Genomic DNA, 14,014 nt, shown 5'->3' with positions numbered 1-14,014 from the left:
GCCATATGCTACTAACATACTAAGCTTTTTTTGCTATGTTATAAAAGGGGTACGGGTGAAACTAAGGTGTCATTTATACCTGCATAAATTACACTGTATGAACATAATTGTTAGAAGTGGCATAAGTCAGTGAAATAACTGTGCATAACTTACTCATGCACGCTTCATTTGAACACTTGTTAGTTTTAAGCTATTCACCCCAGTGGCTATTCACAGGAGTGTGTCAGTAAACCGGGATATCCTACACAGGTGTGCTGAACACCTGTTTCAGTGTAACTTACTTAGTAATATTCATGAATCCAAAATTGATATACCCTCCTGACCCGTAGCAGAAAGCAATAGGCAAATGTACGGCTAGAAATAAAGGAGAAGGTGTGTTTGTTTCAAATACCGTGCATTCACGAACGCATGCTTGTCTTGACAGTCGGAACTCACTCCTTTGTCAGTAGGAAAGTCTGGCGAATCTCCCAAATGGATGTAACATAGAATTCGATGTAGTCGTAAGATATGAACCTTCTTAAATCGGACCCAAAGTTTGTGTTCTTATCTTTTTTCTAACCATAATCCGGTTCCATAATACAGTGCCTCCTTTCTCAGCCTCCTTATAATGTTCTTTCTGGGGTTGTGCTTTTATTCCTTTGTATTGTATTTCTTAATTTTTTTGCTTCCTTTCCCTTTATTTCTTCCCTTCTTCCTTCTTTTCCCTTGCAAATTCCCTTATAGTAGATTCCATTCTTAATTGCCTCTTCGCTTCCTCCCTTCATTTTTCTTTCCTGTCTTTCATTCTTTCGTTTGTTTCTTCCCAGTCATCTTATCTAATTTTCATGTTTATTTTATTTTGTTGCTTGTATTTCTGTCTGATGTTCGTTTTATTTTTCATTCTTTTCCCTCCGTTTTTTTTCTATTCTACATCTTGCTTTCTTTCACCATTCCAAACTCTCTAGAATTTCTCACATAGTGTAGATCTCTGTCATGTTCTTATGATATTCCCTTCCCCCCTTCCCCTTCCTTTTTCTCCTTCTCCTTTTTCCCTTGCCTCTCCCCGAGCAGTCTCTAAAATAATTTTGTGTGAGCTATTTTTGAAGCCTGGGCTTAAAATAATATTTAAGTCTGGAATATAATACCACACTAATGCTATTAATAGAGGTCTTATCGTGGACAGTTGATATTCATGTCTAAGAAGAAATCCCCGGCACAGAGCAGGCAGTGAGAGGAGTCCTCTCTCTCCCTTTGACGGTGTATCACACACTGAGTCAAACCACTGACGTCACGGGGGCGGATCTCTGCTACAGCATATGCTTTTGAAATCCTGTTTAGCCATTCACTCCCATCTTGCCCCCGTTTAAGCAATTTTCTGATTTGTTTACAATTTCCTGAAATAGGCTAGAATGACAGCGGAGAACGTTGCCACGTAAGGTTGAAAAGGTCAGCGTGGGATATAAAGTGAGGATACAAATTAAGTCCAGAGCAGATTATATTTTAATCTAGACGGGCGCGTGCACCGCGGCGTGCACACCGCTGCATGAAGCGTGGTCCGCCTGCTAGAAAGAGCTTAGAAATGGGCTCCTAATGCCGCGGGGGCTCAGCGCGTCCCCGATTAACGGGCCCTTGAATAATCATGAAATCTGACATTCAGCAGTTCAGAGAGGACCTACCTGCTGGGTTAAATTCAAAAGAAACCATGAATTCTTCTCAAGAAGCCCTATCGTGGCACAGACATAAAACCTCCTGTGCCTGGTAAAGCTTGTGCTGCAGTAGAAAACGGTGACAAAGCCAATAGGCCTCGCCTATTGCACATATTAGCTTTGGAAATTATTTTTCTGCTGTGCAACATGACCGAAAATAATGTGTAAAAAGATAAATTAAAAAAAGCGCTGTGACATGGCCGTCAAATCATTTTGTAAGTGTGTGCCGACACGGATGCGCACACATACAAAACAAGGCAAGCATTTTTTTTCGTTTTAGTTACCAATCTGAGACAGATTAGTAATTAAAAGTTGTGTGAAATCCTCTTTTTTCATATAGCACTAATGCGCCCTTTCGATGTAATACTAAGGCCCCGATTCACAATGAGCCTCCTCAGTCATAGCACGATCGCCGCCCTGCAGCTTCTCATTGCCCACATCCCACCATGACTGTGGAGCCTCCGCCATGACTGCAGAGGCTGTTTGTGAATCAGATACTAAAATATATATATATTTTTTAAACTAGGTAGTGGGTTAGGGGAGTGGGTGGGGACAAGGAAACAAGGAGGGAGGGAACACAGGAGAGATAGATGTAGGTGGGGAGAGAAGGATTAGCTAGAGACCACCATGGGGAAGCATTCGTATAATGGAGAACACATGGTTGGCGGGCGGGGAAGCAGACGGTCAACGGAGGGTGGACGGGGAACTAATGGAATGGAAAATGGTAGATGGGGAGGGTGAGGAAGCACATGGACAACAGAGGGCATGGGTTGTGGAAGCACACAGACAACGGAGGGTGGGCAGGCATGAATGGAGAAGCAGACGGACAAATGTAGTGTGGACAGGTACAGATGGAACACACACGGACAAGAGAGTGGACTAGGGAAGCAATGAAAGGTGGGCAGGCTGGGAGTATTCAAAAGAAGCAACTGATCGAGGGAGGGTGAGGGGAGAAACACGCGGGTGAGACAGAAATCACGAAATACGCGTGGAAGACGAGCACTCACGCTTTTATAGTGTGTGTAATTGAAAGGAAAAAAGTAGCACCTGAAAAGCACAAGGACACAAGTAATGGGTGCATGTCCAGGACAAGAAAAGGAAGGAATGCCCACTGAAGCTGATGAGTAAGAATCAAGTTAGTGAGAGTGACAATAAAGTCAACCAATATTAAGCAATGGGCGGGCTCTAAGCCCAATGAGGCTAACAATATATCTCGCAACAGAAAGCCTGTCTGAGATGTGACCTAAACAATAAGTTATGGTTCTTTAAATTTGTGTGATTGGCACAGCTTCTAGTGCTCTGATGGAACATTTTCAGTCCACTTATTTGTTTTCTGTATTCTGTTGTGCATGCGCCTTTGGTCTGGTGTTACTGAAGACCTTTTGATTTTACTAAAATGGTATGGATAATATACCTATTTATAAGGTTTTTCATTCGGTTTCTTCATCCATCAGTCTATTATTTCATCGCACATTTCGTACGCCCCCTACAGCATGGGACAGTCCTCTACAGCATGGGACGGTAGAACACTTGAAAGACTAGTTAAAACTTCTTATTAAAAAAAACCCAGAAAACATGAATAAATACAATCTGAAAACATTAAATATGGATCAATACATGTTGAAATGTAGAAAACAATACTATGAAAGCAGGAGCCTTAATTATGTGGCCGTTGTATGGCTGAAGGAGTTTCTTTCTGTAATCATGACATGCGTAAAACAAGCAATGGCAAAGCCAAATAGGTCTCACCTTTTGGATTAGTTGATGCACACCTATTGATTTTGCCAGTGCTTCTTTTGCCAATGCTGTTCATACGTTGTTTAGCATGTGTTTCTCGGGCGGGTAAAATGTTTGTGGATACCCAAAAGCTTAATACTTGAGAGTGATAACAGAAGTTCGATATCATAGATACTTGATCCGCACGGGAAATTCCAGTGTTGTCGTTAGGTGGGTCAGGATGTAGAATTTCCACTGGCAAGTGTTTATTGGTCGTATAAGTGTATTTTGTGTATTTTTGTGTAGCTTATCTTCGCGTACTTCATTTGATTAAGCAACAAGGCATACTTTACGAACAATGCCAGCAGCATATGTTCCATGTTTCGGCACACCTGTTATGTTATATAGCCTTATGTTATATAGCCTTATAAAGCACACTGTTACCTGAGGGTGTCCTGGCGCTGCACACTGTTTACCTGAAAGAGAGTTCCCCCCCCCCCCCCAAGACTTTGTCGGCTACTAGGCTGAGAACAGCCAGGTCTTCAAGTTTTTTCTGAAAGTTAAAAGTTCTGTGGCAGACCTTAAATAAAACGGAAGCTCGTTCCAGGCAGTGGTGGCTCGGAGGACAATGCTCTTTCTGCCCCAGCTGGCCTTATTTACCCTGGGAACTGCTGCCCGTTTAGCTTCCATTGAGCGCAGTGATCTCCCAGGGACGTACCATTGGATAAGTTCTCGTAGGTCTTTAGGTCCTGTTCCCTGCAGGGCTTTGAAATACCGATGGATACCGACCTGTGTCTCTGTTTAGTAGAAACCGGCTCAGCTGAAACCTTCTTCAGGCAGGTTGTTGATTGAAGCCTTCCACGGTGAGGGAGCTGGGAATTACATTGTAAATAGTGGCAACCAGTGAATGAAACTTTACTCGTATGTCCCTGTGTTTTTTTTTTCTCATGCAAGATTGATAGCTAAATATCCGAAATCAAATTTAAAATCCACCCCAATGAAAGGTTAGAAAAAATACCAATCTGAAAACATGCATTAAGAACAAAGATCTCCTTTCTGCAATGAATGTGAGAAGTATTCCCCTTATACCTTCTCCACTAGGATGTGACATTTTTTCATTAATATTGATTACTTTTTAATGTTTATGGTTTTACTTAGTATGTTTAATTTGATGCTTATTTACTCTTGAATTGTCTTCTTAACTAGTAATTGTCTTCCTCATCAGTGTGGTGCGTCGAGTCCCTGATGGGGCATCTGTGTACATTACAATAGCACACGGTTAAATCGTTACATCGGGTATCACAAATTTAAGGATTAAGGAATAGGAAAACAGATAGGCGATTGCTTACTCTCTAGAGCTTTTCATTTCTTAGGATCTGTGCTAGAGAAGGCAGTGTTCCAGCCTCTGGTCTTGTGGGGTTGACCCTAAGGACATCAGTAAATACTATCCAAAAGTTGCCAGTGTACATTGGGTGTGTACGTGAACGCATGATTCCTAAGCTTTAGTTACAGACTCACTCAAAGATGGCCGATGGGTCCTTGAAGTTGCTAATGTGTTGCATTGAATCCGCCATGCCCTTTACAGTTGGAGCCTTATCAGAAATAATTGCCCATTCGCACTGTAGTGTGCATTCACATTTTCAGTTCACACTGGGGCAAAATGATGGATTTGTGTCTCTACATAAGGAGCCCTTTAGAGCACATGGTAAGAAGGTGTTAGTAGCCCTGGCATGCTTCTGTTACACATTTCGTAATAGTCAAACAGTGTCTCTTGGTTGCATACTTAAGGTACATGCAGTGGATAGTTAACAATGCTTAAGGTCAACTATTCCTTCAGCTGTTTCCTTTATCCAGACATTATTTCGGTCTATGTATCTGCACATCATGTGAGAACTCTGATAGCACCCATGGTTTATCTTTTACCTAAATCTTTACCGTGGTATAGTTATTTTGGTTTTCCCTTTCTTTTAACTGGGATAGGAATTTGAGGTCATCTATTTTAGTACCTTTATTTTCAGGGCTTTCAGTCAGCCTTCTGTCTTTGTTTGTCTTTCCAACTATCATTTACATTTTGCTTCTGTACACCACAGTGTTTATAGATCATGGAACAAAGGTTCAGGCCATTTCAGCCATTGTCTTCCTTTGCTGTGAGTGACTGCCTTTTTCTTGTGCTCATTCACCTAAAATGTAGCCCTCTTTTAGTGCCAGGGCTTGGTAGCCAATCTTGCTTTTATTTATTTTGCGATGGGTCGTTTTTTAATTGTTTGTTTTTTGCATACATATGCATGCCATACTGTGAAACATTGTTTGAAAACTATTTATTACTGTTAACTTTTAATATCTTTTGCCAATGTTTGCAAATTAAATAAACATAAAACCATTGCAAGGTGGCCAATGCTGGACCGTTTGGTTTTGCCAATACTTATTTTAAAACACGGCAGTGTTCTTGCTGTCATTGTCCTACAAGTTAGATTTGGTATCTAATATCTATGGTTTTTCTGTTCTGCTCAGTACGACAGGTTAATGCAGCTGTCTTACATACGTGTTTTATCTGAATATCACTGGGTGGTGGATTGAAATCCTTCCAGATGTTGGGGTTTTTACTAAGAAACAATGGGTGTGAGGGGCATGGCATGTTATATTTCACCACATGGCTTACGGACAGAGGTCTTCGTGTTAGAGGCTGTTGAGCACGACGTATAGTCTGCCAGTGGCATACCGGCCACCAGAAATACCGCAACATTCAAACTTCTGGGACTCCATGGGCTGCAGCTAGCGTTTGAAGTTTGATGTTTATGGATCACACCTGCAAACTGTTGATAAACGTATGGATTGTGGTTTAGTGTGCATTACTGGAACTTTATGTGCAGATGGAAATTCCGTGATCCAGACTCACAGAAACAGGGCTAGTGGCGTCGCAAGGGTTCTGTGAACAGGGGCTGTAAGGGGCTGAGTCACTCTGGGCCTCAGACCCGGTAGGAATTAAAAATGGACATTGAAACTGGTACCTATCAGGTCCTACACTCCTGTCCTTAGCTGTAATCACAAAGACACTAATTGATTTCTGATACTCATGTCCTTAGCTGCAATGGCAAAAGCACTAATCGCTTTCTGAACTGTGAATGGTATAAACGTTAAGGTAATCCATGTCAGCGATTTACTTCCTGTTTATATTTCACGTTTCACCTAATCTTACATTCCTAAGAGTGTTATCTATTTCCAGGATGCTGTTTTTCTGTATTTGTTTAATGTAACATAGTACTCTTGTATCGTATATACTTTGGACTGGGTTCCTCCCATGGACGTTGATTCACCAAAATGCCAGGGTTAGCGGAAGTGACATCATATAACCTTTGACCTTAATGATGTCACAGGAAGTGACATCATATGAATTTTGACTCTGCATCATCCCAAGAAGTAATTTCACATAACCTTAATCTTGATGCCATCACAATTAACATTGCTGAAGTTACATAATTGCATAATTAATATTATATATTCTTCTAGGGGAGAACAAAGGGTGAGGGTTACAATTCCCTTTGAAAATATTGAAAAAAAATGGACTTTACAAGCGCATTTTAAAGCACAATTTTCACCTACATTTTCGAAAAAGCCATAGGATCTAAAATAAAAGACTAAATATTCAGATCTTTCGTAGTGTGCCAAGCAAGCTACTGAAATCTGACAGTCTCTATGAGTTCACCCAATTATGTTTTTGAAATGTCCTATGGGTGCCCCCTTATGTCAAAAATGACCTCTATTGCTAGGACCAGCATTTTGCCTTTATTGCCCCTGTTTCTAAAACATTACATACAATATTCCAGTGCTAGAATTTTCCTAATCCAGCTTCTCTTGCACTATGGAGGTCCCTCACATCAAAGGTTATGTCTAGTATGTCAAGAGCCACACTTTGTCATGGATGGCCCCATGACCATGCTACAGTTGTCTTCCCATAATCCAAGAATTTCCTCCAATGTGCCATCACATGCAATTTGCCACAGTTACCAACTATGCCAATCATTTCCTCCAGGAGGCCAGCGTTGGCATTTTTTCAAGGGTGCTCCATACTAAAATGAACCTACAGAGTGCCAGCAGTAGCATTTTGCCTGGGGTATCCCATATGCTAGTATTGCTTCCAGTGCCAACATTTTGTCAAGGCCGCTTCTATAAGCCAAGAAGCATGCCAGGTACAACAGCGGATCTGCAGGCCTAACAACACATGCTCACTTACATTCACGTATTCACATTCATTCTATCATTAGCACTGACTTGCACTCATTCATTTTCACCTACTCTCATGCACTCCCTCTCACCCTGAATCACTCATGTGTACTCTCTCACTCACTCACTCTTACTCTGACTCACTTATACTTACTCACTCATTTTGACACACACACACATCCACAATCCCATATATAAACATTCATGCTCACAAATACACATGCTCTCGCACCCAAACTCACTCTCATCCACATGCACGCACACAACATACATTAAAACCATTTTACTTTTCTTATCTAAGATGCCAGTGAAGGTCCAGATCTTGATGCTCCACTTTTTATTACACTAATAGTGAATAATAAACTATTGTTCACTATTAATGTAATAAAAATGAGTAGAAAATGAGGCTAGACCCTGACTCTGATAATGCGATACAACCCTATGCTGTTGGCACTGATTTTGCCACCTCTAAGGCCAGGGATTGCTAAGGCAGTGCCAGGGGTAGCAAGGGGCAAGTAAGGGGTCGCACATGCGACCCCCCTAACTACGCCTAAATGACTTCCATGGTTCCTGCTGGGGTTTATGACAGACCATGATTGAGGCTCTGGTGTAGAGGTGTGGAGGCTGAGGCAGTGTGAGAGTCTCACCGTGTCTGTCACTGGGTCAAAATATGTTCAAAATTCATGGTCATGCAATCTTTGGTCTCTCTGTAGAGTGAACAGACCAATGGTCACGTATTACAGTTGCAAACATGATTTTTTTGTAAATGTGTGACGGAGGTACACAGATGTCAAGGCAAAAGTAAATGCAGTGATTACAGGTGAATGAGTGCGTTGTGTGGAGGGTGGTGAAGTGAAAGAGGTGCGAGAAAGTGAATTCAGGAGAGACTAAAAAGAGGTGCTGAAGAGGAAAAAGATGGGGTGTAAGATATGCAGATGGAGGAGATGTGGAGAGAAAACGGGCATACATATCTAACAGAGTGCACGTGACGGAGTCATTGACACTCTGAAGATCAGTACCGCTTTCACAGGCCTCAATCGTGTTTAATTGACAGTCTTACAATTTCAGAAATGAAACATTCATAATATTCATTATTTACAACAAAATCATTGTTACTTATTTATTTTAAACAGCGGCAATTAATTAAGCCAGTAGTTCTGGTTAGTTTTAGGTGTATGGCAGTTACTGTGATATATATCTGGATGCAATAAAAGAAACTGCAGAGAGAAACCAAAATACTGACTAGGTGGCACTGTATGGGAATCACAGAAGTTTAGTTTGTGTTTAAGCCACACCCTGAAGTCCATAGGCCACGCCCTTTTCAAGACACACACCTTTTTTCATCCCACTTAAAGTCTTGCCGTGGACCCTAAAGCAAGCAATGCAAGTGCCACTTTTGCACCAGTTTCATTTGTAAAAACATAGTCCACATTCTGCTCCTCACAGCCACGTGCTCTTGTGCCACAGCATCTGCTGCACCATTGATAGCTGCAGCTCCATCAGGACACATGTTAACCTAACCTCCAAATCTGATTTGCCCTTGTGAAGCAGCCACCAGTTTGATGGGCAGGAAACCTTGCACTTAGTTTGCCAGTTAGAAAGGTTGGACAATATGCACAAATATATTTTGGTGCATAGTCACAGACCTTATGTAGATGTATTGCTACCATGGACAGTTCAGCTCAAGTAAAGTTACTTCCCCATGTGTCACGCGGGGTATTGCAGTTTGCACATTCCAACCGTGTGCTCCCCAATGCGCAGTGGAACACATGCACTCTAGAAAATGCATTTCCATGTGTACTTTTTGGGCTTCCTGTGAAACCCTGAAATTACATAAAATTATGCAATTTTTTGGCATAGTTCTGCAATGTGTACAGTTGCACATTTTTTTAGTAACGCATTTTCTGAAAATTAGTCAGCAATAAAAACTATTTACGGTATGTGCATTTTTTGTAGAACAGTTCTATTCAGTGACATGCCTCTGGCAGCCATGAAATACAGTTTTTTTAATAATGCAATCTGCTGGTAACGTCAAGCACTGCACGATTTACCACTGACACATTCAAATGCCACTGACAGCTTTTTTTGCTGACCGTTTCAAATGCCGCTTCATTGATCTTTTTCTGATGGGGCTAACTAATCACAGCCACAAAGTCCCAAAACATAACTATTAATGTGATGCAGCCGCATACTTTCAAACTGAATAGGAGTTGCGAAAAATATGAAGTTTAACAAATTTAGAATTTACATTGTTCTCATGTTTCAGAAGGACATGGATTTTTCCAGTTTTTAAGGCCAGCGCCTACTTTCTCAGGGCCGGTGCAGAAAATTTTTAAAAGGTTCGATTCTTCCTGGGGCAGTGCCACACTGGAGCCCTCGGCTGGCCATTTGGCATAGTATCACCGCCCTCATTCCACCCCAGGTCTCAGACGAGGGTGTCCTTACGTTTCTCAAATAAGTAGCCAGGTCTTCGTGTGCCTTAAGTATTTTTGGATACTTAAGCAGTGTTATAAATGAAAAAGAGAATTCCTAGGTAGAGGACCTAACACAAAGAGTGCCCTGCCTTTTCCCTGTTATTTCAGTAAATTTGAAAGGACACAAATGTGCTGGTCTGCTCGCTGGAGTTGGTGGCCCTGAGTTCAGTGTTGAAATTGATTGGCTGAAACTAACTAGATTGTCACACACGTGCTGCACCAGCTTTTAAGTAACCCATTGTAAAGGGTGCACATGGTACTGATGCTGAGAACGTCTGGCCTGACATCTCCCCCCTCTACATAGATGGATCTTGCGGAATTTAGCGCATGGCTATCAGTTGGAAAGTAGCAGTTGTTAACCCAGGTTTATCTGTCCTTTGGTACACTTGCCACTGCCCTGGCTGCTTCTGGTCTCCAGGGTCAGGAAAGTAGCGTGAGGAACAGAGCGCAAACTGCGCTCAAAGAGCCCTGTTTATTTTCCGTCATTTCCACTCGTTGCCCATTTCCTTGCAGCAAATATCAAGTTGTTGAAAGTCTTAAGAGGAGGACAGAACGTTAGATCTGTGATGTTATTAGTTGTTTGAGGTCTTTTTATCTAGCCTTTCAGAGTACCAATGTCCATGATCTGTGTATTCTTCAAAGTTACATTTTTTCTTTGTAAATGAAGATGACTTGTAAGTCAGAGATGTTAGAAAATCAGTTTTTTTCAATACATTAGTGTACAGTTGTGCAAGTAAATGGTACTTATTTTATCAACCTGGAAACTGTGAAAAACTGAAAGCACCCAACAGAGTTGGGCCTGTGGTTTGTTGGTGGTGCAGATATTTCTGTAACAAGCTTGAATATTTTATGATGCTGACAAGCCCTGAAGTATTTGGGAAAATGCTTCCTGGTGTCAAAGTGTAAACACCTGCCTACCAGATGAATCCTTAAACATACTCTGTGGACTTTTTGTGAAACACGCGTTGCATTCTATAAGCCTTCATTGAACACCCTATGACCATCATTGTTGAAGTTATTTTCTTAAGTGAAATGCCGGACCTCAAATGTTCTCTCTTCTTACTAGTGCGATTAAGCAGCGAAGGTTCAGCTAGAATTTGAAGTAATGCTCATGCTATCGCTCTGTCTCCTTGCATGTGGACCTTGCAGGCATCCCATTCTCTGTGTAATGCTTAAACTTTTTCATTCCAGCTCAACCAGAACGTGGAGGCCCAACGAGCCCGCTTGCGGGATGACATCAAGGAGTACAAGTTCCGAGAAGCCCGGTTGCTGCAGGATTACACCGAGCTCGAGGAGGAAAACATCACCCTCCAGAAGCAAGTGTCCATCCTCAAGCAGAGCCAGGTAAGCGTTGTGATTTCAAACACTTTAACTGATGAATGATGTAAAACATAGAAGAATTTTTAATGCTCATGTGTAATGAAGGGTTTATTGACTTGCATCCAAAAATGGATCCTTTTATAAAGCCACTTTGGTGATTTGGCACAACACTACTGACAGGATAAGAGATAGACGATTGTGATCCAATTCAGAATACCAGAACTATGATTAATCTTAAACGTTGCATTCATTTGTACTTGTGGCGGTAAGGAGATGCCATGATAATATTTTTTCAAGCGCCAGTCACTGAAATGCAGCATTGCCCCTCCCCACATTGCTTTGGTAAAGTTTGTCTTGGAACACTTGGTCTAAGGTATATTGCATACATTTGGTACCTAGTAGCATATTTTTAGAAGTGCCTATTTGTTAAGAGAAACTTACTTCTGAAATAATTGTCAGATGCGTTTTTTTTGCTTGCTGTGAGTGAAATCCTTTGCTAGCACATCCACATTAAATTGATATGCACTCTGTATATAATGGGGATTCTGAAGTGCCACGCCCATGTTATGAATGGAACCAGAATCAGCGGGGGAGTCTGGATTATACTAAAATCAGGTTCCCCCAAGTTCTCAAAGGGTCTTCCTCACACAAAACTTGGGGCCTGATTACGAGTTTGGCGGTGTGGGAGCGGGCTGCCACGCCACCACCTCGCTCCCACACCGCCAAACCCGAGCTCCGCCCACCAAATTATGAGTTTATTTCTAGTTTTGCAGGTGGGCAGCGTGGTGGTCCAGCGGCTGTGCAGTTTGAAAGCATAAGTGAGCCTTAGAACTACACTGCCGCAGGACTGCCAATGGACGTTCCTGCACAGCATGGACTGAGCAGTCCATGCCATGCAAGAACAGGGGTGCACTTACACTGGGGGGGGCACAACATGTGCGCCCCCCCCCCATGCATGCCTATGCCCAGGGCCCCCTGAAGGGCCCCTTTGTTTCCCCACTGCCAGCCGATTCATGGTGGGCTCAGCTTCATGAAAAAGATGGCAGACTGCCCCACCGCTAGAGATGGTGGATCTCTAGTAGATGCATCGGTCTCAAAGCGTTCCAACCACCGTACTCGTAATAAGGCATCCACGACCGCACCTCCACCGCGAGTTTAACATTCCAGTGGACTGCCAATCTCATAAGCAGGCCCTTAGTCTTGCCAAAACTTGGAATAATGTAGTCTAAAAAGAACTTTTTTTTAAATCTCTGTCGTCGTTTTTCATAACAGAGTGACGCTTAACACATTCAAATTGCATTTTTAAAATGTCCCTCGTGCGTCATGTGCAAGTATCATTCAAAAAATTATTAGTGGGAAAAATCTGAATTTGTTGTGTGCCTTGTGGTTTATAGAAGCAATTTGGTGGCATATGTTATAGAAGAGCAAAACACACAAGATGACGGACGGAATGTTGCACATTGGCAAATCATTCACCCCCAGTCACAGATCTGGGTTTAATCCATCGTTATTTTGTTCACCGCCACCGCAGTCCATATGCAAATCAGTCTGGACCCTGTGCCTCATGGGAACAGTCCAGCCCAAACAGCCAAGCCATGTCTTCCCTGGACCGGAATCAAGCATCCTAGGACCGGTTTCGGGGTTTCACCCCTCTTCAGCCAGGATAGCTTGACTCCAGTGGCGTAGCGAGCACGGGATCCACGTCTGGGCATACCCTTCCCACATAGGGCGAACAGCAAAACACACAAGATGATGGACGGAATGTTGCACATTGGCAAAACATTCCCCCTCAGTCACAGATCTGGGTTTAATCCATCGTTATTTTGCTCACCACGCCACCCCAGTTCAGACATGGCCATATGCAAATCAGTCTTGACCCTGTGCCTCATGGGAACAGTCCAGCCCGAACTGCCAAGCCATGTCTTCCCTGGACCGGAATCAAGCATCCTAGGACCGGTTTCGGGGTTTCACCCCGCTTCAGCCAGGCTAGCTTGACTCCAGTGGCGTAGCGAGCACGGGACCCACGTCTGGGCATACCCTTCCCACATAGGGCGAACAGCAAAACACACAAGATGATGGACGGAATGTTTCACAATAACGATGGATTAAACCCAGATCTGTGACTGGGGGTGAATGTTTTGCCAATGTGCAAAATTCCGTCCATCATCATGTGTGTTTTGCTGTTCGCCCTATGTGGGAGAGGTATGCTCACTACGCCACTGGAGTCAAGCTATCCTGGCTGAAGAGGGGTGAAACCCCAAAACCGGTTCTAGGATGCTTGATTCCGGTCCAGGGAAGACATGGCTTGGCAGTTCGGGCTGGACTGTTCCCATGAGGCACAGGGTCAAGACTGATTTGCATATGGCCATGTCTGAACTGGGTTGGTGTGGTGAGCAAAATAACGATGGATTACACCCAGATCTGTGACTGGGGGTGAATGTTTTGCCAATGTGCAACATTCCGCCCATCATCTTGTGTGTTTTGCTGTTTGCCCTATGTGGGAAGGGAATGTCCAGACGTGGGTCCCGTGCTCACTACGCCACTGGAGTCAAGCTATCCTGGCTGAAGAGGGGTAAAACCCCGAAACCGGTCCTAGGA

At 42.9% G+C, this 14,014-nt stretch overlaps 1 protein-coding gene across 2 annotated transcripts in view; it reads left to right on the top strand.

Moving 5' to 3' along the window:
- Positions 1-14,014, top strand: part of BICD2 (BICD cargo adaptor 2) — a 299,787-nt gene that overhangs the window by 247,422 nt on the left and 38,351 nt on the right. For both annotated transcript variants that reach the window (XM_085624598.1, XM_085624597.1), the window contains exon 3: positions 11,288-11,440. In XM_085624598.1, coding sequence (XP_085480724.1) covers positions 11,288-11,440 — 153 coding nt within the window. The remainder of the gene's footprint in view (positions 1-11,287; positions 11,441-14,014) is intronic.

This window comes from Triturus cristatus, chromosome 9 (genome assembly GCF_964204655.1).
Source record: "Triturus cristatus chromosome 9, aTriCri1.1, whole genome shotgun sequence".
NCBI classification, from domain to species: domain Eukaryota; kingdom Metazoa; phylum Chordata; class Amphibia; order Caudata; family Salamandridae; genus Triturus; species Triturus cristatus.
Note: the sequence above shows the minus strand (reverse complement) of the source record. Positions and strands in the feature narration are given on the sequence as shown.